The sequence below is a fragment of the Rana temporaria genome, chromosome 11, assembly GCF_905171775.1.
Source record: "Rana temporaria chromosome 11, aRanTem1.1, whole genome shotgun sequence".
NCBI lineage: Eukaryota > Metazoa > Chordata > Amphibia > Anura > Ranidae > Rana > Rana temporaria.
The window spans coordinates 105,446,536-105,473,530 of record NC_053499.1 but is presented as its reverse complement, the minus strand read 5'-3'; the positions used below and the strand labels follow the sequence as shown (position 1 = coordinate 105,473,530).

Here is a 26,995-nt window from a genome sequence, read left to right as displayed (position 1 = left end):
AAGTTTGGCGGTTCGTTACCCCTTTGAGGAGAGTTTCCTGAAGAAATGGACCTCTCCCCCGATAGTGGACCCCCCTGTGTCCAAATTAAACAAGGTAACCACAATTCCGGTGGAAAGGGCTCCTGCTTTCAAGGACCCTGCGGACAAGATGACCCAGGCAGTCACCCGCTACCTATACACGGTGGTGGGCTCGGCAGTGCGTTCAACTGTGGTTGGGGCCCTGGTGTCTCAGACTCTCACTGAATGGGCAAAGTTGCTGCACCATGGGTTAAAGAAAAGACAGGCTCCCTCAGACGAGGTAGCTCTGGCCGACCAGTTGGTACAGGGCCTTAAGTTCGTCTGCGAGTCAGCCTTGGATACAATTCCCTTGCTGTCTAGAGCCTCGGTCTATGCGGTGGTGTTGCACTGCCTGATTTGGCTAAAGTGTTGGTCTGCGGACCAATATTCCAAGAAGGCCCTGATGGATTTGCCCTTTAAGGGCGACAGACTTTTTGGAGCCTCTCTGGATGACATTATAAAGGATGCCACAGGAGGTAAGAGCACATTGCTCCCGCAATCCAAAAAGGGTAAGGAGCCACACCGTAGGCAAGGGCCATCCTTTACCGCACACAAACATTTTTTTTCGTCCGCCCAGTGCGGCAGGTAAACGATCTGTTAGGAAAATGGCCGAAGAAATACTGACAATCTTGCCAGTAGAAGAAATGGGTACCATAGGCACATCATTTGACAGGTGGATCCTCCTGCTGGCCTATAAAAGGCTGCCACTGTCTGATCCAAATTGCTGCATTGTCGTCAGCCTTCCTGAGTTCCTGAGCCTCTGTACTACTGCTGTTTGGATTTCCTGTTGTGACCGGGCTTGTTCCTGACCTGTCTGATCTGTTCTCCTGGTTTGACCCCCTGGCTTGCTTTACTGACTTGTTACCTTCTCCAGCACCTGATCCCGGCTTGTTTCACGGACTTTGCTTCAGTTATCTGTTCCTGCCTGTTTTCCTATACCAGACCTTTGGCTTGTCTCCGTTCCTGCAACCTGCATCTCCTGCCTGGATCCACAGTGTTTGATCCCCAGCCGGCTTCCACTGTTGCTCCTTGTGCACACCTTGCCAAGTGTTACCAAGGATTCCTAGAGACTGCAGCCCAGCGGTGTTTCCTGTATTCTCCAGTATTCTTCAGGCACTCTCCAGCTCTTCTCTCCTGGATCCATCTGGCAACCTGTGCTTCTCTGGGCACTACACCCTCTGTACCCAACCTCAGAGGTGTACTGCACTCAGCCGCAAGGGGAGTCCTCTTGGCATTTCAGGCCTCCAACCTGGTATGTGACACGATCCCAGGCCGATAAAGTGCCTGCTGAGGGGCAGAAGCATCCCTGGTTTCGCAAGCCCAACAAACCTGTGGATAAATCTGCATACGCATGAAGGTCTGCCCCCTGCCCGTCTCTCGGGTGGGGGGACGGCTTCGCAAATTCGCGGCTCCGTGGACGTCTTTCCGACCGGTGGGTTTGCAAAATAATTTCCTTAGGGTACAAGATAGAGTTTCTCTCTTGCCCACCGAACAGATTTTTTCCCTCCAACCTCCAGCTTCATCCGACTCATCGGGATGCCCTGTTTGGTGCTGTTCAGGATCTTCTGGTACACGGGGTGATCATACCTGTCCCACTGCAGGAACGGTTTCAGGGGTTTTACTCAAATCTGTTTGTCGCACCAAAGAAGGATGGTGTTCGTCCAATCCTGGATCTCAAGGCCCTCAATTGCTTTGTGAAAGTACAAAGATTCCAGATCTAGTCGGTTCGCTCTGTTGTCGCTGCTCTCCATCCGGGGGATTTTCTGGTGTCCTTGGACATCAGGGACGCATACTTGAATGTCCTACATATTACAAGTAAAATGCGCAAGAGATCCAAAACACCACATATCTCATCAGTATAAATATTAAGAGTTTGTACAAATATGTGTACAATACAGTGAGGAACAAAAAAAAGGGGCTGGGGAGAGAGTCCAAGCTCTAGGGGTAAGTAGAGGTGTCCAGTGGACGGGGTTAAATCGTGTATATGGGGTTACATATACAGTCTCAGGGCTGCCATTGAGGGGGAACAGAAACTGTGTTCCGAATCCGTAGGGAAAAAACAAGGCAGAGGCACCTCTGGGTGTAGTTTAAATTACTTTTAAACATCTACACCAGGAGGCGCCTCTCCCTTGTTTTTTTTATACTTGAATGTCCCCATATGCACCAGACATCAGAGATTTCTGCGCTTTTTGCGGTCGGGGAGGACCACTATCAATTTGTGGCTCTCCCTTTTGGCCTGACATCGGCACCAAGGTGCTCGTCCAGATTCTGGCCCTGCTAAGACAGCGTGGCATCACTACCGTGGGCTACTTGGACAATCTTCTTCTGAGGGCCACTTCAAGCTCAGAATTAGAGGAGTGTGTGTCAATAACCTGTCAGACCCTCCGAGACTTTAGTTGGGTGCTGAACACTTAGAAGTCAGTATTTGGTACCGACTCAACGCCTAGAATATCTGGGGTTGATTCTGGACTCAATGGCAATGGTGTTTCTCCTGGGGGAGAAGCTGCAGACTCGGTGCCGTGCAGCGGTTGACATCCCAAAGATGGTCGTCACTCCATTTTTGCATGCAGGTCCTGGGTCTCATGATAGCCTCCTTTGAGGCGGTTCCGTATGCTTAATTTCACACTCGAGTGTTGCAGAAGGAAATTATGTCCAGATGGGACAAGTGCCCATCATCCCTGGATTGTCAAATCTGGGTGAGCCACCTAGTCAGGACATCCCTGGTTTGGTGGCTGACATCACCGTCACTTCTGTCCAGGGAAGTCGTTCCTTCCTTTTCACTGGACGGTGATCACGACAGATGCCAGCCTTACCAGTTGGGGGGAGTCTGGGGAGTTCAGTCGGCCCAGAGTCGCTAGACTCCGGAGGAATCCCGCCTGCCAATCAATGTCCTGGAACTTTGGGTGATCAGGCTTTGCCTCTCCACATGGTCTCAGAGGCTCCAGGGGTGCCCAGTCAGGATCCAGTCGGACAAGGCCACAGCGGTGGCATATGTCAACCATCAAGGAGAAATAAGAAGCTCGGCTACAGGAGCGTACCAAGCCCTGTCAGCCGTATATATTCCGGTCGTGGTAAACTGGAGGCGGACTGCCTGAGTCGCCAGATGCTGGACCAAAGAGAATGGTCTCTACACCCGGATGTGTTTCAGCTCTTTTGCCAAAAATGGGGCGAGCCAGACGTAGATCTCCTGACTTCTCGACTCAATCGGAAGATATTGAGGTTTGTGGCCAGGTCAAGGGACCCATGGGCGGATGCAACAGATGCATTGGTGGCACTGTGGGGTATGTATCGGCTAATTTATGCTTTTCCTCCCCTGAAGCTTATTCCCCATCTGGTTCGCAGGGTGGAGGCAGAGGGTATTCCAATGATCCTAATTGCTCCGGATTGGCATCTGCGTCCCTGGGACGCCGACCTAGTATGTCTGGTGGCAGACGTCCCCTGGCATCTACCGCTGCGAGTGGACCTCCTGTCGCAAGGTCCCTTACTTCATCCTGCTTTACAGTCGCTGGCTTTTACGGCATGGCTATTGAAAGCCAGGTGCTAAAAGACCGGGGCCTATCGGATTCAGTGATTTCTACCATGTGGAGGGCTCGGAAGTCGTCCTCTAGGAAGATTTACCATCACACTTGGAAGGCCTACATATCCATGTGTAAGGAGATGGGGTGGCATCCGCGTACTTATTTGGTTTCCAGGGTCCTGCTGTTTTTGCAGCACGGGGTCAACCAAAAGCTTGCCTTAAGTACAATTAAGGGTCAGATTTTTGCCCTGGCTGTCTTCTCTCAACGACTCTTGGCAGCTCACTCTCTGGTGAGTATGTTTGTGCAGGGGGATTCGTCATGTGGCCCCTCTGGTCCGTCTTCCACTACCTCCGTGGGACTTGAATCTGGTCCTTTCGGTGCTTCAGAACCCACCGTTTGAGGACATTAGGGAGATTCCCTTGTTGACACTTTCTCAGAAGGTGGTCTTTTTGGTGGCCGTTACGTCAGATTGGTTTCTGAGCTGGCAGCCTGATCTTCCACAAGGATAAGGTGGTGCTGCGTCTGTAGCCTTCTTTTCTTCCTAAGGTCGTTTCGGCTTTTCATCTCAATGAGGACATTGTACTTCCATCCGTGTGTCCTCGTCCGTCGCACCATAAGGAGGCTGCGTTGCATTCCTTGGATGTTGTGCGAGTATACCGTACTTGTCGGCTACTGCTCCGTTCCGGAGATCGGACTCAACGTTTGTTTCGGTGGCTGGTCCTAAGAAGGGCCTGGCAGTCTCGTTGGCCACCATTTCTAGGTGGATCCGACAGATCATGATTCAGGCTTATGCCATAAAGGGGCGGGCGCCCCCCTTTCCTGTCACGGCGCATTCGACCAGGGCAATAGGTGTGGAGTGTCTTTGGGCATTCCTGGTGAGCCTCCTCTTATGGTCATGGCCAATGCTGATGACGTGTCTGTTTTCATCTCTGGGACAGAGGAGGCGAAGGAGGTGGTCTCGGTGATGAAGCATTATGCTTAGGCATCTGGCTCAAAAATCAATCGGGATAAGAGTAAGGTTTTCAGGATGGAAGAGGAATGCAATGGCTTCGGGCTTCAGGACACCTTCCCAGAGCCTTGGCAGGAAATTAAAGTTTATAAATCAAATTTGGTCCCGGCGATTATGGCCTTACAAATTGGAAAAACAGACTACAAGATGTTGATGCCAAGGTTGCCAGCTGCAAGGATTTGAAACTCTCTTACAGGGAAAGGATTGACCTGCTTGAAACTTACTTGATCCTGACATTTCTGTATGTCATCTTTGTCTGTGTTTTGTCAGTATCTCTCTATGCGAAGATCTACAGCTGTTTCTTCCAGCTGTTATGGGGGAGCAAACGTAACCTCATTCATAGCTCTGTAACCTACCTTCCCAGGTGAATGGGTGGCCTAGGTATGGTCAATTCGGTGGTATTTATTTTCTCTGATGTTTTTGAAACATCATTTTGGTAATATGCTGTTAGAGGAACCGCCTGGGTGCGTTGGCATTTTTCTTTCCTGGTTTTGGCCTTTTCTGCAAACCTGGGAGAATGGTGGGCCAGTGAAAAGCCTGAGGGTCAGACATGGTAAGCTCCCACTTACATTGCCCCATGCCTGAAAATGCAGTGGCGAGTGACACTCGCCACTGTTTAAGGAACTAATAGTGAAATAACGTTTAGAATAAACTAGGCATCACTTACACAATAGCTGGTAAAACGGGCATCAGTGCAAAGATCCGGGTGCGCCACTGATTGGAAGTTGCGTCCTTGATGACGCCCTGGAGGAAGAGCGAAACACGTTGACGTACTTCCGGTTTCTTAACCAATGACGCAACTTCTGCTAATGGTAATAATTGGCAGATGGCAATAATAAATGATAATAACATATATCTTGGTTTCAATATTTAGTTTTCTTTGTTTTTGTTTTCTGGCAAAAAATACTGTTTTTTTTTTATGCTGAAGTAAGCTATTATGTTTTGTTGTTTATATATCATTTATTTATTCCGTATATATGTATATGTAAATATGTTTTTATTATGTTGTATGTTTGTAAGTTTTTTATAACCAAAACTAAACGACAAATATCCTCCTGTGTTTTTTTTATGCCCACTTCACTAGGTTGGTGGTGTTTTAGTACCAGGTTTCTGTAGCCCAGTTTTGTAGGGCCTCTACCTGTTTATAACTTTTCTTTGGATACAGATTTTGGTTGCAAGGTTCTCTTGCAGTGGCATCCTGAATCTGGGTCTGTTGAATTTTGTTGTTGGGCCTATTGGCACAGTTTTGTTTGCCTAGTTGTTGCCCACCTTTCGATTTCATTGCTCAGGAATATCTGGATCTATGAATACTCAGTCTGTGTCCTATAATGTACACCAACATATTGAATTTGCAGGTACATTTAAATTACTCTTCACTGTCAGGTTTACTTTGCTGCCCCATTTGGAAGATTTTCCTTCACTTTCTGTCCTATACTTTGTCCTGTAGACAGATCAAGTACTGAAAAGTAAAAAAAAAAGTAAAGTAAAAAAAGAACGGACAGACCATATTGGCCCCATAAAGAATGAGGAAGGGCATCTGGTTACAAAGGATGGGGAGATGGCAAAGGTATTGAATTTATTCTTTTCCTCTGTCTTCACAAGGAAATCAGGTGGGGGGGGGGGGGTGGCTTCATTAACCAAAACTTCAGTGTTTATCCTCATGACACATCACAGGAAGCACCTCCATGGTTAACGGAGCACATAATTAACATTAGACTTGGGAAACTTAACATTAATAAATTCACCGGGACCAGATGGCTTTCACCCGAGGGTACTTGGTAAGTAATTGCCAGAACATTGTTCCTAATTTTTACTGACAGTCTACTGACTGGAATTTTACCAGCTGATTGGAGAAAAGATGTAGCACCAATATTTAAAAGGGGCCCAAAATACGTCCTGGAAATTACAGACCAGTTAGCCTAACATCAATAGTATGTAAGCTCTTGGAGGGGATGATAAGGGACTATATACAAGATTTCAGTAATGAGAACGGTATCATTAGCAGTGATCCGTATTGTTTCATAAAAAATCGTTCTTGCCAAACCAATCTATTAACCTTCTATGAGGAGGCGAGTTGCCATCTAGATAAAGGAAGGCCCGTAGATGTGGTGTATCTGGATTTTGCAAAAGCATTTGACACAGTTCCCCATAAATGTTTACTGTACAAAATGAGGTCCGTTGGCATGGACCATAAGGTGAGTACATGGATTGAAAACTGGCTACAAGGGTGAGTTCAGAGGGTGGTGATAAACGGGGAGTATTCGGAATGGTCGGGGGTGGGGTCCCCCAGGGTTCTGTGCTGGGACCAATCCTGTTTAATTTTGTTCATAAATGACCTTTAGGATGGGGTAAACAGTTCAATCTCTGTATTTGCGGATAACACTAAGAAAAGCAGGGCAATTCTCTGCAGGATGTGGTAACTTTGCAAAAAAGATCTGAACAAATTAATGGGGTGGGCAACTACATGGCAAATGAGGTTCAATGTAGAAAAATGTAAAATGATGCATTTGGGTGGCAAAAATATGAATACAATTTATACACTGGGGGAGAACCTCTGGGGGAATCTAGGATGGAAAAGGGCCTGGGGATCCTAGTAGATGATAGGCTCAGCAATGGCATGCAATGCCAAGCTGCTGCTAACAAAGCAAACAGAATATTGGCACCCATTAAAAAGGGGATTAACTCCAGAGATCTTGCTCTACAAGACTCTGGTCTGGCCGCACCTAGAGTATGCTGTCCAGTTCTGGGCACCAGTCCTCAGGAAGGATGTACTGGAATTGGAGCGAGTACAAAGAAGCGCAACAAAGCTAATACATTGTCTGGAGGATATTGGTTATAAGGAAAGGTTGCGAGCACTGAACTTATTCTCTCTGGAGAAGAGACGCTTGAGAGGGGATATGATTTCAATTTATATACCCCCCTCCCAAGCACTGCCACTAATCCCCCCCCAAGCACTGCCCCTAATCCCACCCCCCTCCCAAGCACTGCCCCTGACTCCACCCCCCCCCCCAGCACTGCCACTGACCCCACCCCACCCCCCAGCACTGCCACTGATCCCACCCTCACTTTTTATCAGGGCCAATTGGGTGATTTCTGTTATGATTTAAAAAGGATAAAAAAAAAACCCTATATAATAATACATGGCTTCATGTGATCACTATCCTTAAACAAAATAATGTTTTTGGTTTGATCAGTCATATTTTCAATATTGATGCCAACATTTCACAATTTCTGCCAGGGTATGCAATTTTTTTAGCTTAACAGCATACAAATGTATGTGTGTATATATGAATAAGTATATATGTGTGTGTATGTATATATGTATATAACTGAACACACATCCATTAATGTCTAAACTGCGTCTCTCTAATTGCGTCCAATTAGCCATTTTCCCTCCCCGGTGTCATGTGACTGTTAGTGTTACAAGGTCTCAGGCTTGAATGAGGAGCAGGTTTGTTAAATTTGGTGTTATTGCTCTCACTCTCTCATACTGGTCATTGGAAGTTCAACATGGCACCTCATGGCAAAGAACTATTTGAGGATCTGAAATAAAGAATTGTTGCTCTACATAAAGATGGCCTAGGCTATAAGAAGATTGCCAAGATCCTGAAACTCAGCATAGTGGCCAAGACCATACAACAGTTTAACAGGACAGGTTTCACTCAGAACAGGCCTCGCCATGGTCGACCAAAGAAACTGAGTGTACGTGCTAAGCGGCATATCCAGATGTTTTCTTTGGGAAATAGACGTATGAGTGCTGCCAGCATTGCTGCCAAATTTGAAAGGGTGGGGGGTCAGCCTGTCAGTGCTCAGACCATACCCTGCACACTGCATCAAATTGTTCTGCACGGCTGTCGTCCCAAAAGGAAGCCTCTTCTAAAGATGATGCACAAGAAAGCCCACAAACAGTTTGTTGAAGACAAGCAGACTAAGGACATGGATTACTGGAAACATGTCCTGTGTATGAGTGTCATGGTCTAGGGCTGCATGAGTGCTGCCTGCACTGGGGAGCTACAGTTCATTGATGGAACTGTGAATGCCCACATGTACTGTGATATACTGAAGCAGTGCACAATCCTCTCCCTTTGGAGACTGGGCCCACAGGGCAAAATTCCAACATGTTAACGAACCCAAACACACGTCCAAGACAACCACTGCCTTGCTAAAGAAGCTGAGGGTAAAGGTGATGGACTGGCCAAGCATGTCTCCATACCTAAACCCCATCTGTGGGGAATCCTCAAACGTAAGATGGAGGAGCACAAGGTCTCTAACATTCACCTGCTCTGTGATGTCCTCATGGAGGAGTGAAGAGGACTCCAGTGGCATCCTGTGAAGCTCTGGTGAACTCCATGCCCAAGAGGGTTAAGGCAGTGCTGCAAAAATAATGGTGGCGGCACAAAATATTGACACTTTTGTCCAATTTGGACATTTTCACTTAGGGGTGTACTCACTTTTTTTGCCAGCGGTCTAGACATTAATGGCTGTTGTGGTATTTTAAGGGGACAGCAAATTTACACTGGTATACAAGCTTCACACCTACCGTATTTTCTGGCGTATAAGACGACTTTTTGGATGCAAAAAAAAGCATCCAAAGTCGGGGGTCGTCTTATACGCCGGTGACAGTCTCCGTCTGCTGCGGGCGTCCATGATTTGAAAGCCGCGCCTTCTTCTCAGACTGTCCTGTGATAGGCGGAACACAAAATTTCCCAGCAGCGCCTCTGTTCTGTGTTCCTCCTATCACGGATGCCTTCTCATCCTCGGACGAGAGGACGTCCGTGACAGGCGGAACACAGAACAGAGGCGCTGCTGGGAAAATTTGTGTTCCGCCTATCACAGGACAGTCTGAGGAGAAGGCGCGGCTTTCAAATCATGTACGCTCGCAGCAGACAGAGACTATAACTGGCCTGAAAGCCAGAAGCTGCAAAACGTGAGTGATGGCCCAGTGGGGGGTAAAGTGATGGCACTGTGGGGGCAAGTGATGGCACAGTGGGGGCATGTAAAGGAATGTAATGGCACAGTGGGGGCATGTAATGCAATGGCACAGTGGGGCATGTAATGTAATGGCACAGTGGGGCATGTAATGCAATGGCACAGTGGGGCATGTAATGTAATGGCACAGTGAGGCATGTAATGTAATGGCACAGTGAGATTTGAAAAAAGCCTGTTTCTGTCAGCGGTTGTTTCTGTCAGCGGTTGTTCTGGCTACCCCTCAGCTTCCAGAAAGACTAGAAGGAAGTGGTAGTCCCCACAGAGCCCCCCCCCTGCCCCAAAGCACCCACACCCCTCATGATTAGGGTGTGTTACCTGGTATGCCTTTCCTGACCTGCTGGGCTGCATGCTCGGATAAGGGTCTGGTATGTATTTTGGGGGACCCCACGCCTTTTTTCCTTTTGACGTGAGGTTTCCCTTAAGAATCCATACCAGACCGAAGGGGGGACCTCATGCCATTTTTTTCCATTTTGGTGTGGGGTACCCTTTAAAGATCCATACCAGACTCAAAGGGCCTGGTATGGATCTTGGGGGGCACACCTTTTTTTTATGGTGTGGGGTTCCCTTTTAATGTCCACAATATACATCACAAGTCTACAAGATCCAACTTGGATGTGACTTCCATTCAAATCAACGGGCTGAAAGTTGGATCAATTAAGGTGGCTCTCATGTAAAAAAAAAAAAAACACTTGATGCAGCTAAACGCTGTATCTTAACATTTACTCACATTTACAAGCAGGTACAAGCATTTGGCGTTTGAAATGCCAGTAAACTACCGTCCTGACCATGATTTATCTGCTTTCAAAAAAACATCAGTAAGCTCAACTGCCTCTAAACTACTATTAACGACTGAGTACTTAGGCCCGGATTGACGTAGAAGCGTGCATCTTTGTGCGGGCGTAACGTATCCTATTTACGTTACGCCTCCGCAACTTTGTCAGGCAAGTGCTGTTTTCTCAAACCAAAGTTGCGGCGTAGCATAAATAGGCCGGCGTAAGCCCGCCTAATTCAAATGTGGAAGATGTGGGCGTGTGTTATGTAAATTTAATGTGACCCCACGTAAATGACGCTTTTTACGAACGGCGCATGCGCCGTCCATGAAAGTATCCCAGTGCGCATGCTCCAAATTAACCCGCAAGAAGCCAATGCTTTCGACGTGAACGTAAATGACGCACAGCCCTATTCGCGAACGACTTACGCAAACGACGTAAAACGTGAAAAATTTGACGCTGTTCCGACGACCATACTTAACATTGCTACGCCTCATCTACGCCTCATATAGCAGGGGTAACTTTACGCCGGGAAAAGCCTAACGTAAACGGCCTATCTGTACTGCGTCGGCTGGGCGTACGTTTGTGAATTGGCGTATCTAGCTGATTTACATATTTCTAGGCGTTAATCAGCGTACACGCCCCTAGCGGCCAGCGTCGTATCTTATACAAATTCTGGCTTATCTGATTCTTTGAATCGGGCGCCAAGATACGACTGCTCAGACTCAGAGATACGACGGTGTATCTGGAGATACGCCGTCGTATCTCCTTTGAGAATCTGGGCCTTAGTGTGCACATAAGATAACATAGAGGAGAGTTCAGGGGCTGCTGAAAAAAACGCCCAAGTGCTCCTAAACAAGGGTTTAGCACCTGCAATGTACATGAAGTCTTACATTTAACAAAACTATGGAATAGGATGACCCACCTGAACAATCCATTCAAATTGTATTAACCACTTGCTTACTGTGTGTAGCGGAGTGCAATATTAAAGTCCACGATCTCTGCTGGTAACCAGGGTGAATCCACAGTCAGCGCTGAAAAGTAAGGCAATGTCCCAAATCCCCCCCAGTAACCGGACGAAACACAGCTCTGGGAGTCAACTGACTTTTTATTCACAGGCTTCCATATTTATATAATTCCCCATGCAAGGGGTTTCCAAACAGCCAAACAGATTTAGCAGGGGTAATACAGTAAGGACCACATGGGGAACTTAACATTTTGGATAATTCTCCCATCAGGCATTGCTGCACGAGGGAAAAGTCGGTTGATAGCTGGGGTCTGGGGTTATGTGTTGTGAGAGTTTGGTTTTCAAACTGCTGAACACCGATTGGGCAACATAAAACAGAGTACTTGAATGCTAGTGGCTTACGGCTGCTAGCATACAAATTACTATGCCCACATAAGACCCAGCAGAATACATAGCATACAATACAGACAACCCTATGACATGTAACGTCCAGCGTTCCAGAAGTGGCTAGGTTTGCCACAATGCTCCCCCAGAACCAAGCCGGCATACACAGTCTGATCCCAACGGATCGGCTTGGGGATGTCCGTGGGAAGCACTCACAGATCACTTTTCAAGTTCAGTTTGTCTAGATAACCCGTCGGCGTTACCGTTTTGCTTCCCTGGTCGGTAGTGGATTGTAAAGTCAAACGGCTGCAGCGCCAAACTCCAGCGCAGCAGCCGGGCATTGTCTCCCGCCACACGGTTTAGCCACACCAACGGGTTGTGATCTGTGAGTAGCGAAAAAGGTTGTCCATACAAATACGGCTGCAACTTTTTGAGGGCCCACACCACGGCCAGGCATTCCTTCTCAATGGCGGCGTAGCTTACTTCTCGTGGCAATAACTTTCGGCTCAGGTAAGCTACGGGGTGTTCTCCGCCATCAGCTCCCACTTGGCTCAGCACTGCTCCCAGTCCAAACATTGAAGCGTCTGTGTGGACCAGAAATCTTTTAGTTGGATCAGGAGCAGCAAGTACAGGGGCATTAGTTAGAGCAGTCTTTAGTTGTTGGAATGCCTGATCACACTCTGGGGCCCAGACAACCTGTCGGGGCAGGTTCTTGCGTGTCAAGTCAGTTAAGGGTTTGGCCAGGGCACTATAATTGGGTACGAATTTTCTATAGTACCCCGTAGTACCTAGAAACGCTAGCACTTGGGTTTTCGTCCTGGGGGTGGGCCATTTAGCTACGGCTTCAACTTTAGCTGGTTCGGGTTTCTGTCGCCCGCTCCCCACCCGGTGGCCCAAGTACTGCACTTCGGCCATCCCTATATGACACTTGCTGGGTTTCAGTGTTAACCCTGCCTCTCCAATACGATCTAGAATGGCCCCTATGTGTTGTAGGTGCTCTGCCCAGGTCTGGCTAAATATGGCGATGTCGTCTAAATAGGCACATGCGTATTCCTGGAATCCGTCCAATAACCGATCGACCATCCGCTGAAAAGTTGCCGGAGCGTTCTTCATCCCGAATGGCATGACCCGAAATTGATACAGGCCAAACGGGGTGTCAGGGCACTAATCCTTACCTGTCTCCCCAAACGGTGCAATCACGGCTGTTTGCGCCGCGTACGTGCGTGGTGTTGGCGCGCGGGCGCGTGCATGGGCGCGCGCACGGGCGCGCACAGACCTGTAGTCCGTCCGGCCAATCAGAGCCCTGAAGCGGGCTATTTAAACCTCTCCCTTTCCTGTGGCTAGTTGCTGGTTTGTCACAGCGTTTGTTTGGAGTGTTTCCTGGATCTTGGAAAAACCTTACCTTATCTTGTTCCTGTTTACCTGACCTTGGCTCTACTCTACCGGATTGCTGCTTTCTCCTACCTTGACCTCGGCTTGCTTATTGGACTAATCTGATCTCACCTGCCCTTGACCTTTTGGCTTGAACTTTGGACTACCCTGTTTATCTGTGCTTCCTTGACCGCAGTCTGTTTCCTGTATTTCCCTGTTTTCTACCAATCCTGCTTCCCGGACCTCCTGGAATTTCCTGCCGCGCTTCCCAGCTATTCCAAGCGGACTACTGCCTGGTTGGTCCTGTTCCACGCACCCGACCTTCACCTTCCCATCGGTACCGGTGCCTCCTGGTGCGTCTGTTCCCCTGTCCCCACTCCAGGGGGCGGACCGCGCTGGGTCGCAAAGGGAGCCACCCTCAGCATCTTGGCCTTGGTAAGTGTACTTTCGTTATTATCTGTTATTACAAACCAGCCAGATGTCCGAGGCCGACAGGGTGCGCTCGCCTTTTGAGACGCTATGCCAACAAGTCTCAGCCCTGACCGAAGCGGTACAAAAACTACAGGAAGGCTATCTGCATATGGACGGTCGCTTGCAACAGATGAATGTCACCCCCGGACCCTCGGCCACCTCCGCGGCATTAGCTACAGGTCCTGCTACTTCTCAACCCTCTTCTGCTTCTCCAGTGCTAGTAACTCACCCTGAACCACGTGTGCCAACCCCGGAGCGATTCGCTGGCGACCGAAAGAAATTCCGGGCGTTTAAAAACGCTTGCTCCCTGTATCTGACTCTTCAACCCAGGACTTTCTGTTCAGAAGCTGTAAAGGTTGGTTTCGTGATCTCCCTCCTTGCAGATGAACCACAAGCTTTGGCCCACAGTTTGTTGGAACGAGGGAGCCCAATATTAGACACTATTGACACTTTCTTTGAACATTTATCTAAGTTATACGATGATCCTCTCCGTTCAGCTACCGCGGAACTTACCCTTCATCAACTAACTCAGGGGAGGAGACCCGTAGAGGACTACGTTGCTGACTTCCTTAAGTGGTCTGCTGATACAGGGTGGAATGAAACTGCCCTGAAATACCAGTTTCGCCAAGGGTTGTCAGAATCCCTCAAGGACGAGCTAGCCAGAGGTGACCCACCTGCCACTCTGGAAGCCTTAATCCAATCGGCCACCCAGCTTGATCGATGCCTTCGAGAACGTCGGCAGGAACGCTTCCAGACATCCCGTCCTAATTGGATTCCGCCTAGATTCTCTCCGGCTCCTCCACCTGCCCCGGTTCCACCTGTTGCTTCGCCTTCAGATCCAGAACCAATGCAGCTCGGTCTACTCCGGGCACCTCTCACCCCTGAAGAGAGACAACGTAGACGGCAGTCCAACCTCTGCCTGTATTGTGGCGCTGCAGGACATTTTCTTCGCACCTGTCCCATAAGACCCAGTAAGTCAAGACTACCATCTTCTTTCAATTGCCATATTTCCAACTTACCACAGACTTATGTTGTACTTTTTCTTTCTCTACAGCTCCCGCAGGAGGCGGTCCGGCTGCCAGCCATCGTTGACTCCGGGGCTTGCAGCTGCTTCCTTGATTCTGCCCTAGCCCAGAAGCTGCATGTCCCATACCGGCCTAAGAACTTTCAGTTACAGATCCACCTGGCAGACGGCTCACTACCCCGCTCTGGATTAGTTACCATGGAAACTCTGCCCATTCACGCCATCTGACACCGGCCATCGAGAGTATCTGTGCCTGGACCTTATTCCTTCCCCTTTATTCCCTATTATTTTGGGTTTACCCTGGCTACAAGCGCATCAGCCTTCTATAGACTGGCTCAAAAAAGACATCACATTCCCTTCTGCTTTCTGTTCTCAGCATTGTCTTCCACCCATTAAAGTCTCCTGCTCCACCCTGATATCTGCACCATCGGATCTTCAACACGTCCCTGCTGCATACTCAGACTTTAAGGATGTGTTCGATAAGCAACAAGCTGACCGCCTTCCCCCACATCGGCCATACGATTGCCCCATTGACTTACTTCCCGGTTCTAAAATCCCTTTTGGTCGAATCTTCCCACTCTCATAGACTGAATTGGTGGCCCTAAAGGCCTATATCGATGAAAATTTAGGAAAAATATTCATCCGCCCTTCGTCTTCCCCAGCCGGGGCTGGAATCTTTTTTGTTGAGAAAAAAGATGGTTCCCTCAGGCCCTGTATTGACTACAGGGAGCTAAATAAAATCACCGTCAAAAATAGGTATCCTCTGCCCCTCATTCCGGAACTTTTTCAACGCTTCCGATCAGCCCGGATTTTCTCTAAGCTCGATCTCCGCGGGGCCTACAACCTCATCCGGATCAGGCACGGGGACGAATGGAAGACCGCTTTTAGATCAAGGTTCGGGCACTTTGAATACCTAGTAATGCCATTCGGCCTCTGTAACGCCCCTGCCACCTTCCAACATCTGGTAAATGACATCTTTCGCCAATATCTGGATGACTTCCTAGTCGTCTACTTGGACGACATCCTCATTTTTTCGGTATCACTCGAACTACATCGCACCCGTTTAAGAAGGTCCTGACTATCCTCAGAGAACACAAGCTTTATCTTAAGCGGAAAAATGTGAATTTGAGAAGACAAATTCAGTTTTTGGGTTCATCATTTCGACCGACGGTATATCATGGATCCGCAAAAGGTCAAGCAGTTCAGGATTGGCAGCGCCAGTGACAAAAAAAGGGGGTACAGCGTTTTATTGGCTTTGCCAACTTTTACGAAGATCATGTTGGTTTCTCAACCATTGTGGCCCCTATCACCAGTCTTACTCACCAAGGTCATCACTTCTATTGGTCCCGGGAAGCTCAAGAAGCATTCAAAAAGTTAAAAATCTTGTTTTCTTCAGCCCCTATCCTTAGGCATCCAATCCAAGCTTGCCCTTTATCCTGGAGGTCGACGCTTCGGAAACTGCCATCGGTGCTATCCTGTCACAAAGGCAAGGACCCAAATCCTTGCTGCACCCCATAGCCTACGCGTCACGAAAACTAAATCTTTCGGAAAAAAATTATGATGTTGGGGACCGGGAACTGTTTGCCATTAACTAATTAAAGAGGAGGTACCTCCTATAGGCTGCTCTTCACCCCATCTTGATCTTCACAGACCATAAAAACTTGGAATACCTGCGATCCTGCCGTTGGGCCTTGTTCTTTGCCCGCTTCATACTTTCACATAACCTTCAGACCAGGATCTAAGAATGGAAAAGCTGACGCCCTATCCAGAATGTTCACCGAAACACCTGACCAGTCAGAACCCAGTACCATCTTGACGCCCAAAAATTTCTTTCTGATTTCTCAGTTGGATCTACTTTCCTCTTTGAAGACGGCTTCCACCCAAATTACCAACATACCCTCCCTCTCTCTTGAAAAACGAGACGGTTTACTATGGTCTCGAGGCAAAATTTTTGTACCTGAACAAACGAGACAACTAGTACTGAGCATATTCCATGACCACAAACTAGCAGGCCACTTTGGAGCTCGGAAAACCGCGGAATTAGTTAGACGCTCCTTCTGGTGGCCAAAGTGGAGGTCGGACTGTAAGGACTATGTAACTTCGTGTTCTCGGTGTCAGCGTTACAAAGGCCCAAACACCAAATCCTGGGGTTTACTCAAACCTCTTCCTGTTCCTGAACGCCCCTGGGCGGACATTTCTATGGATTTTATTGTAGACTTAACACCTTCCGGAGGCTTTACTACAATCCTAGTAGTGGTCGACCGGCTGTCCAAACTTGCACACTTTGTACCTATGATTGGCACACCCTCTGCAGCAGAAACCGCCAAAGTTTTCTTCAAAGAGATCGTGAAGCTCCATGGAACACCCAAAAGCATCGTTTCGGATAGAGGTGTGCAATTTACATCTAAATTTTGGAAGGAACTTTGTAAATCTCTGGAAATTAAAACATGCCTCTCATCAGCTTACCACCAATATTAAAGTCCACGATCTCCGCTGGTAACCAGGGTGAATCCACAGTCAGCGCTGAAAAGTAAGGCAATGTCCCAAATCCCCCCCAGTAACCGACGAAACACAGCTCTGGGAGTCAACTGGACTTTTTATTCACAGGCTTCCATATTTATATAATTCCCCATGCAAGGGGTTTCCAAACAGCCAAACAGATTTAGCAGGGGTAATACAGTGAGGACCACATGGGGAACTTAACATTTTAGATAATTCTCCATCAGGCATTGCTGCACGAGGGAAAAGTTGGTTGATAGCTGGGGTCTGGGTTATGTGTTGTGAGAGTTCGGTTAAAACTGCCGAACACAGATTGGGCAACATAAAACGAAGTACTTGAATGCTAGTGGCTTACGGCTGCTAGCATACAAATTACTATGCCCACATAAGACCCAGCAGAATACATAGCATACAATACAGACAACCCTATGACATGTAACGTCCAGCGTTCCAGAAGTGGCTAGGTTTGCCACACTGTGCACACAGGGGCGCTGATAGAATCATGGGGCCCCCGTACAGCCTACCTGACGGGGCCCCCTTCAGCTCCACCCCTGGTCCCTTCTTTAGCCCCACTCTGGCTCCACCCCTACCACCAATGGCATAATTCTACTGGCAGCATGGGTGGCACTGTCTCTGCAGGCAGCACATGCGTTATGACATTAGCGGCATGGGTGGCACTGTCTGCAGCTCATTACGGCATTAGCGGCATGGGTGGCACTGTCTCCCATGCTGCAATGTGCTGCAGACAGTGCCACCCATGACGCTAATGCCATAACATATGTGCTACCTGCTGACAGTGCCACCCATGCCATATTGTGCTGCACACTGCCACCCGTGCCGCCAATAGCATAATTCTACTGGCAGCATGGATGGCACTGTCTCTGCAGGCAGCACATGCTTAATGACATTAGCGGCATGGGTGGCACTGTCTGCAGCACATTACTGCATTGGCGGCATGGGTGGCACCGTCTCCCATGCCGCAATGTGCTGCAGACATTGCCACCCATGATGCCAATGCCATAACTCATGTGATACCTGCTGACAGTGCCACCCATGCCGCCAATGCCATATTGTGCGGCATGGGTGGCACCGTCTCTGTAGGCAGCACATGCATTATGGCATTAGTGTCATGGGTGGCACTGTCTGCAGCACATTGCGGTATAGGAGGAGCGGGCGTGGATGAGGTATTCTTCCGCGCCCGAAATATGAGAAATAGTCCCTCCCCTGCCGCGGCCGCCATATACAGGAGACAGGAGGTGACTGCTACAGAGGACGCGCTGGCCTGGACTTAAGTCAGCATCAGCATGGCATGAGGAGCGGGCACGGATGAGGTATTCTTCCGTGCCCGAAATATGAGAAATAGTCCCTCCCCTGCCGCGGCCGCCAAATAAGAATGAACATAAGAAATAAAAAAATAAAAAACGTAAAATGTACAGGGGGGGTGGCGGCTAAATGACTGTTTGGTGCTGGACGATGTTAAGGGGCCCTGAACGTTAATTTTTTTTTTACATTTAACTAGTATTTTGTTCAGGTTGCCGGGCCCCCCTACTGCCCGGGCCCGGTACAACTGGGCCAGTTGTACTGGCCTATCAGCGGCCCTGTGTGCACATATACCCCCTTTCTGCCCAGGCGAAATTTCAGCTTCCGGCACTGCGTCGCTTCAACTGACAATTGCGCGGTCGTGCAACGTGGCTCCCAAACAAAATTTACGTCCTTTTTTTCCCACAAATAAAGCTTTCTTTTGGTGGTATTTGATCGCCTGTTCGGTTTATTTTTTGTGCTATAAACAAAAAAAGAGCGTAAATTTAGAAAAAAAAACACTTTTTTACTTTTTGCTATAATGAATATCCCATGTTTTAAAAAATATATATAATTTTCTCAGTTTAGGCCGATACATATTCGCTACATATATTTGGTAAAAAAATAAAACAATTGCAATAAGCGTATAGTGACTGGTTTGCGCAAAAGTTATAGCACCTACAAAATAGGGGACATAATTATATATATTTTTTTTTTTACTAGGATTGGCGGCGATCTGTGATTTTTATTGGGACTGCGACATTATAGCGGACACATTGCATACTTTTGACACATTTTTGGGAACATTCACATTTATACAGTGAACAGTGCTATAAATATGCACTGATAACTGTATAAATGTGACTGGCAGGGAAGGGGTTAACACTAGGGGGCGAGGAAGGGGTTAAATGTGTAGCCTAGTGAGTGATTCTAACTGTAGGGGGAGGGAACTGACTGGGGAGGTGACCGATCTGTGTCCCTATGTACAAGGGACACGGCATCAGTCTCCTCTCCCTGACAGGACGTGGATCTCTGTGTTTACACACAGAGATTCACGGTCCTGCTCAGTTACTGGACACGCGCATCATGTTCCCAGTAACGCGGCGGGGTGCGCACGCCCCCTAGCGGCTTTAAAAGACGAGGACGTCATATGATGTCTTGTCAGATAAATTGAGCTACTGTGCCGCTGTCAATTGACGGAGGCCGGTAGTAGAGTGGCTAAAACAGACAGGCCCTTGCACTACATAGCTGATGGTAGGTCTAAAGGTGATTGTACATTCAGATTGTACAGTGTATGGCCACCCTAAATTTAGAAACAGTAAAGTGGGTAGAAATAGAACAAGAGTTCCAGACAGATAAGCACGCCCTATTATGTGATGCATAAAGCAGTGCATGGTGGGATATGACGCTTTCTGCAATGTCACATGATCTACAGGAAGTGATGGAATCGGGAGGCATTTTTTAAAAAAATTTCAAACTAAAATTCAAAGCTGCCAATGCTAAGGTAAGTGAGAAATATGCACATTGGCATGGGAGTTTGAAAGAAATGCATTTTGAGGAGGAACAGTAATGCAAACCACTGTGTAGCATTAAAAACAGGAACAGTCAATGAGGCAATATAGCTATCCCCAACATACAACAAAGGCAAGCTTTTGAAAACATTAGTGCACTTTTAAGATTATTTATCTCAGTCTGATCTCCTTTACAAGTATACCTAAAAATAAACTTGAGGTGCTCTACATTACTATTCAAGTAATAATTTTCCATAAAAATAAAGTTGTTGCATTGTTTTTGTATATATTTAGAGAAAATGATGTCGCTGCTATTGATGTGAACATGGGCTGCCCCAAGGAGTATTCAACAAAGGTATGCTTTTTCAAATGAAATTTGTGTTCATGTGGACATCACGTTAACCATATATGCAATCAGCAGAAGAAAACATGCTAAACAAAAGGTATTTATTTATCAGTGCGACTGTTGTCTGCTGGCGAACATTAGTAATACCGATTGCAGTCTAAAAAGAAACTAGAATGTGTCAATGCTGTAAACCATGAAAAAAACTATTATAATGGATGCACCAGATAAAATATTTGCAAACGAAGGGGGTTATTTACGAAAGGCAAATCCACTTTGCACTACAACTGCAAAGTGCACTTGAAATTGCACTGAAAGTGCACTTGGGAGTGCAGTCGCTGTAAATCTGAGGGGTAGACCTGAAATGAGGGGAAGCTCATGTGCAAGCTAAAATGCTGTTTTTTATTTTCCTTGCATGTCCCCCTTGGATTTACAGCGACTGCACTTGTAGTGCAAAGTGGATTTGCCTTTCGTAAATAACCCTCAAAGTTCCTGTTGTACTTCAAAGGGAATTATGGCCATAGCTATTTTTGTCATACCATACTTATTCTATGGATAACAGAAGTGCAGTTACTTTTGCACTCGTGTAACCTATTTTCAGCCAACAGTGGGCTAAAGTCCATCACTCAGCTGCCCTCTCCACAGCATGGCACTCCAGTGAGCACTGAAAGAGGCAGAGCAGAGAGTCAGTGACTAACGGTCACTAATCTCTGTTCAGAGCAGCAGGGAAAACTGAGCGATCAGTGGTGTTTGAGCAGGGCCAGATGCAGCGTCTTAACAATGTTGCAAAGCTGCAGACTCTCTTATAACACATAAGTCATATGACAGTACAGGTGCAAGTCGTCGGATTGAACTCAGCAATTGCATACACAAACCAATGAAATCTCCTGTTGAGAAAAAAAAAAACATATATATATATCAAAACAAAAACACAGAAAAGATTCTATGCAATATAGAAACCTCAAAAAAAATATAAAGGGAAACTATTGCCCTTTAATCTAAAGAGGACACACACTACACAATGCAGACATTCCTTAAAGCGGAGCTCCACCCTAAAGTGGAACTTCCACTAATCGAAACCCTCCCCCCCTCCGGTGTCACATTTGGCACCTTTTAGGTTGGAGGGGGGTGCAGATACCTGTCTAAGAGGATGGCAGTGGGGGCAGCAGAGTGACGAGCGATAGCTCATCTTCTGCTGCCGACGTTGCCGGACTCCAGGGCAGGTAAGTGTCCTAATGTTAAAAGTCAGCCGCTGCAGTATTTGTAGCGGCTGGCTTTTAATATTTTTTTTACGGCGAAGCTCCGCTTTAACTAAAGAAGTAAGGAACCATGGGAACAGAAATTTACATGAAGTGAAACAAAAGATGAAATGAATAATCACCACATGTCAATTAATAAGATATTCCCAAATAACAATGGACATACATCAGTCATAGAAGTGAGTCCCATTCAAGGTTTAACCCCTGGGGATTTCTGGTATTTAGAGAAAAAATCCAGAATACTTCACGTTTACACAGGATTCTAAATTTGTCTCCCCCCAACTGGGCATATTAATCTTTTCTATGTCTTGTATTTGTAACAGACCATAGTATTACCACCATGAACATAATTTGGGAATATCTTATTGATTGACATGTTGCGATTATTTCATTATTTAGTTAAGGATGTCCGCTTTGTGTAGTGTCCTCTTTAGATTAAAGGGGCAATATTGTCCCTTTTATATTTTTTGAGGTTGCTATATTGAATATAATCTTTTCTGTGTTTTTGGTTTATATACAGTGTGTGTGTGTGTGTGTGTGTGTGTGTGTGTGTGTGTATATATATATAAATATATATGTAAAATACAATAAAGACATTCTACTTTATTTTTTGTGTGGGTGCGCTGCTGATCCGCAGTTTCTTGTTCCATGATTTCTACTGCAGTGGCAGGGCGTGCACCCCACCTCACAGGAGCAATCTTGGAGTGTTACCAATGTTCCTATGCTAGTTTTGGCTGCAAAGTTGTGCAGGCAGCTGTTTGGAACTCTCGAGCTTTGGAGAGTTAGCATGTTGCCATAGGGTTTTCCTGTATTAGTTGTTTTGTTCACCCCTCATTGGCACTGCTTTCTGACATCCCTGTCAATTATCGTAAGATATTTTTTTTTCTCTTTCGTTCATGGACGGACACAGCTCCAAATAATCTTGACAGTAGGGTTAAGTGCAAAATAGGGTCTCTGTCTCAGTTTGACTGTACTGTGGGCTTATTCTGTTGTACTGGGGTGTTCTTCCAGCCCCGGTGCTGCAGGTGGCAGCAATGGAGTCAAGATTTGGGTGCTCTTTCCCAGCAGCCAATCGGGAGGGTTTTGTCCTCGCTGTGCATGCTAGGGAGGGGTATTTATGAGGCAGACGCCATTAGTTTGGGGTCTTCTTCGTCCACGGCACCCACCTTTAGGATGACCACATCACGGCACCCCGGTGTTATGGCCTATCTGGCTGTGGCATGCGTGCCCCAGTCATCATTACACCTGAATCTGCTATTCTCCTTTCTTCTTCAACTTTACTTTCCTTACCACAAGTTTACTGCTTTTACCCGGCTGGGTAATAAACAGCACAGCAAAGAGCACCTGTCGTGGACATTCCTTTACTTCTACTACATGCCATGAGGTAACATGCCACCCAAAAATCCAGCAGCTCCAATGGGAGTAATGCTACAACAGCAAAGCCGAACAGCACCGCCCAGGGGATGGGCCCTCTGGTCATAACCCCTCACCCTGCAGTGAGCAGCTCAGTTTTTTTTCTGCCTAGCATAGGAAAAGGACTAGGTCCTAAGAGAACTTTTATTTTTAAACTATTTTTTATTTTCTTGTCTTTTGATCCTGAGATCTACTATCAACTGCCAGCTGGGTGACAGGCTGGATAATATAGATCCTTGTAGTCTCCCCAGTCCAGCCATCAAACGTGAGCAGACCTATAGCTACGCGCGGGGTCGGCCATGACATACCCCATTACTCCAGGGGTGGCCGGTGTGCTATATGCTCCGGGGCTCACTTATGACCGGGCTACTGAAGTCCGTGTCACGGTGGGCCATGGCCACTCCATACTGGTAAGCAGTGGGTCTGTCAGGAACACTTTCAGCAGTCCCCGCGGGACGGGTAAATAAGTTCCTCCTGACCTGGCAGGATGGAGCAGCTGGGCATTCCTGGGGCGGTTGTTTAGGGGGTCTCTCGCACTCCCTTTCTTGTCCCCCTGATTTTCCCATGCTTTGCTGGGCCTGCTTTTTTCCGGGGGTCCCTGGGGGGCTTCATGTCCTGAACTGGGGGCTGTGCGCTGTGTGGGGGTCCACTATATGTGTGGGTGGTCTGCCATTAGGGGGGCCTCCACTCAGAGGCTCAGCGTTTGCAGCCTTTCTTTTACCCTTAGGATTCGTGCCGTCACCATTTTCTTGTAGCCACACTGTATTTATTACAATGCAACTGGCGGCCATTTTTTTGTAGCTACGCTGTTCCTAATTCAATTACAGCCGGCGGCCATTTTCTTGTAGCTCACACTCTTTTTTTCATGAGGTGAGCAGCAGCCATTTTGTTGTGGTTATAACTCTGGTTTTGGCCTCTAGCACTCAAATGGCTCATTCTGTACAGCGCGAATGTCAGATCACCTCAGACACTCCTCAGGAACACACTGTGCTGGTTGTTAGTGCGGACTGCAGCGCTGAACAGTACCCAGGTCGGGGCAGTGAGTTCCTCTGGGGTTAACCCCTTGGTCTGTGGCAGCAAGGAGGGTGGGCCTTTTTTTAGTATACCTTGACTTGGTACCTGAGTGGCTGTCGGGTGAGCAGTATGGCGTCAGAGACTGGCGCTTCTTCCCTATAGATTCCCCTTCTTCCCCATCTATCAAGCAACTGGTCCCCCAGCACCTGCAGTACAGGTAGATGCTTTGTCAGCGGTCCTAGAATCATTTGTTGCCAGGGTGGAAGCGGTGTGTGGGAGTAAGGGGGGTAAAGAGCACCCCCTCCCCCCACCATCATCTGGGGTCAGGTCTGATTCAGACTCGAGCCTGGCCGTGGCAAAGGGCCCCTGTAATGAGGTATCAGAGGACGCGGACCGGGACCTTTCGGACAGTGCGGAGGACTCTGTGTCCGGGGCAGCACAGGAGAAGGTGCTTGTGGGGACACTTATCACCGCGGTGCGCGAAACCCTCAAATTGTAGGATGCGAGGACCTGTTTTGGGTCCCGCAAGTCTACCCGCACAGCAAAGGTTTTTCCTTATGTGACTTATTTTGATACGTTTATAGACAAGGAATGGGAACGGCCACAGAGGACCTTTGCAGTCCCAAAACACATGGCGATCCGTTACCCTTTTGAGGAAAGCCTTTTAAGAAAATGGGCATCCCCCACGGTTGTGGACCCCCTGGTGTCTAGGTTGAACAAGTTGACCACAATTCCAGTAAGGAATCCCTGCATTCAAGGACCCTACTGACAGGAGGTCCAAAGCGGTGGCCCGGTCCATGTTCACCATGCTGGGGTCAGCATTGTGACCAGTATTGGTCGCGGCCCTGGTGTCACAGACTCTTACCGAGTGGGCAAAATTGTTGCACCGCGAACTGGAGAAGCAACAAGCTTTCCTGGTCTGTGTGGACTTGGCTGACCAGCTGGTGCATGGCCTTACGTACGTCTGCGATGCAGCTTTGGATACAGCTCCCTTGCTCTCCAGAGCCTCAGTATATGCTGTGGTACTACATCGCCTGATTTGGCTAAAATGCTAAAATGCCGGACCAGATTTCCAAGAGGGCTCTGGCAGATTTACCCTTCCAGGGTGAGAGGCTATTTGGAGCCTTGCTGGACGACATTATTAAGAATGCCACTGGGGGTAAGAGTACTTTACTTCTACAATCCAGAAAGAGTAAGGAAGCACGCCATAGGCCAGGGCCTTCCTTCTCTGCTCAGAAGCTGTATTTTCATCAGTCTGGGCCCACAGGTAAGCGTTCCCAGGCTGTCAAGGGGCCAGCTGAGGAACAAAAGTGTCCCTGGATTAGCAAGCGAAACAAGCCTACAAACAAATCTGCGACAGCATGAAGGATTTTCCCCCGCCCAACTCTCGGTGGTGGGTCGCTTTCGCGAGTTTGCAACTCGATGGACCTTCCTACTTTCCGAACCAGTGGGTTTGCGAAGTGTTTTTTTTTTTTTTTTTTATAAATTCTTTATTTTTTACAATTTTCATATTTACATTATAATTTCCACACTCTTTGCCATCTTATTTTACCACTCTACGTATTTATCATCTTATATTTTTGTTATCTCCTAATTAATTCCTTAATTCACTGTGAATTGTCATTGTCTTCTCTCTTTACCACCAACTGCTATCTCCCTACCTCCCCCCTCCCTCCCTACTCCCCAAAAAATAAAAAGGGGACACATCAGACTCCCTCCTCCTCACATCCCCTTTCTCCTCTCCCTCCCCTCCGATCTAACTAAATTTTCCTCTCTTACACCCTCCCTGTATTTCAGGTATGGGGGCCCATGTCGTTCGGTACCTCTCATCTTGATTTTTCATCGTCCTAGTAAGATTCTCAATTTGTTGGATTTCTGCGATTCTGGGGAACCACTGTGTGCTAGCTGGAGGGCAGGGACACACACCCTAGCGGCTATGATAAGGTGTCTCAGCAGGGAGTTTTTATATTTTTCCATTGATATATAGGGATATCAAGTAATACAATAGCTGTCGGTCTGTCTTCTAGAGACACTCCTGTTATTGTTTTAATAATTTATATTACCGTTCTACAGAACTCCTTAATTTTCTCACACTCCCAGAAAATATGTATTAGCGTACCTTCTGCCGAATTGCACTTCCAGCAAACATCTGACGTCTGGGGGTATATTCGATGCAATACAGATGATGTTCTATACCATCTAGTTAGAATTTTATACCCTCCCTCTTGATATCTGCTCGCTACTGATGCCTTCTGGTTAAATACCAGAATCCTATCTTTCTGCTCTTGAGAGAATATTATCCCCAAGTCTCTTTCCCGTGCCTGAAGGAACGTAAGTTCTTGTGGTGTTTCTGAGTGAATTAGTATCCCATAGAAATATGATAACGAGTGTGTCACAGAGTTCCCCTTCAGGCACATCTGCTCAAATCTTGACAATGTTCTAACTTCTGTGTATGTATTTACCTTTGTTCGTATAAACGCTTCTAATTGCATCATTCAGAGAAAATTTAGTTCTGGTGCTATTTCTCTTTCAATCTCTTTTTTTGTCATTAGTCAATTTTCTTTTGACAAATGAACAACCCTACAAATACCTCTTTGTCGTAGAGCCACAAATTTTCGATCTGTCAATCCTGGCTTGAATGCCATGGTACCCAGAATCTGAGTCATCGGACTCGGGTGTGTTGACATGGTAGTTTTTTTGAAAATCGTTTTAGTTATTCGTATGGTCGCGCCTATCATCAGATGTTTCTTTGTTTCCGATGATATTTCTGTTTTTGGGGTCCAGACAAGACCTTCCAACAGTATATCCACCGTCGCCTGTTCTATCTTTATCCAGGGTTTCTTATTGAGCCCACACCACTCCATTACTCTAACTAAGTGAGACGCTTCCTGATATTTTACTGGGTCCGAAAACCCAATCCCTCCTTCCCTTTAGGTAGTGACAGGATAGTTCTTCGTACTCTTACTGGTTTCCCAGCCCACTTAAATTTCAAAAACCTTGACCTAAGGTCTCTTAAAAAACCCAGGGGATTTTAATTGGTAGGGTCTGTATTAAATACAAAAGTCCTCGGTAGCACATCCATCTTTATTATATTTGT

The 26,995-nt window shown here is 47.2% G+C and overlaps 1 protein-coding gene across 7 annotated transcripts in view; it reads left to right on the top strand.

Annotated features, from left to right (window-relative positions):
* DUS2 (dihydrouridine synthase 2) overlaps positions 1 to 26,995 on the top strand; it is a 901,714-nt gene that overhangs the window by 312,706 nt on the left and 562,013 nt on the right. For all 7 annotated transcript variants that reach the window (XM_040328788.1, XM_040328789.1, XM_040328790.1 and 4 more), the window contains one exon: positions 20,164 to 20,224. In XM_040328788.1, the coding sequence (XP_040184722.1) occupies positions 20,164 to 20,224 (61 nt within the window). The remainder of the gene's footprint in view (positions 1 to 20,163; positions 20,225 to 26,995) is intronic.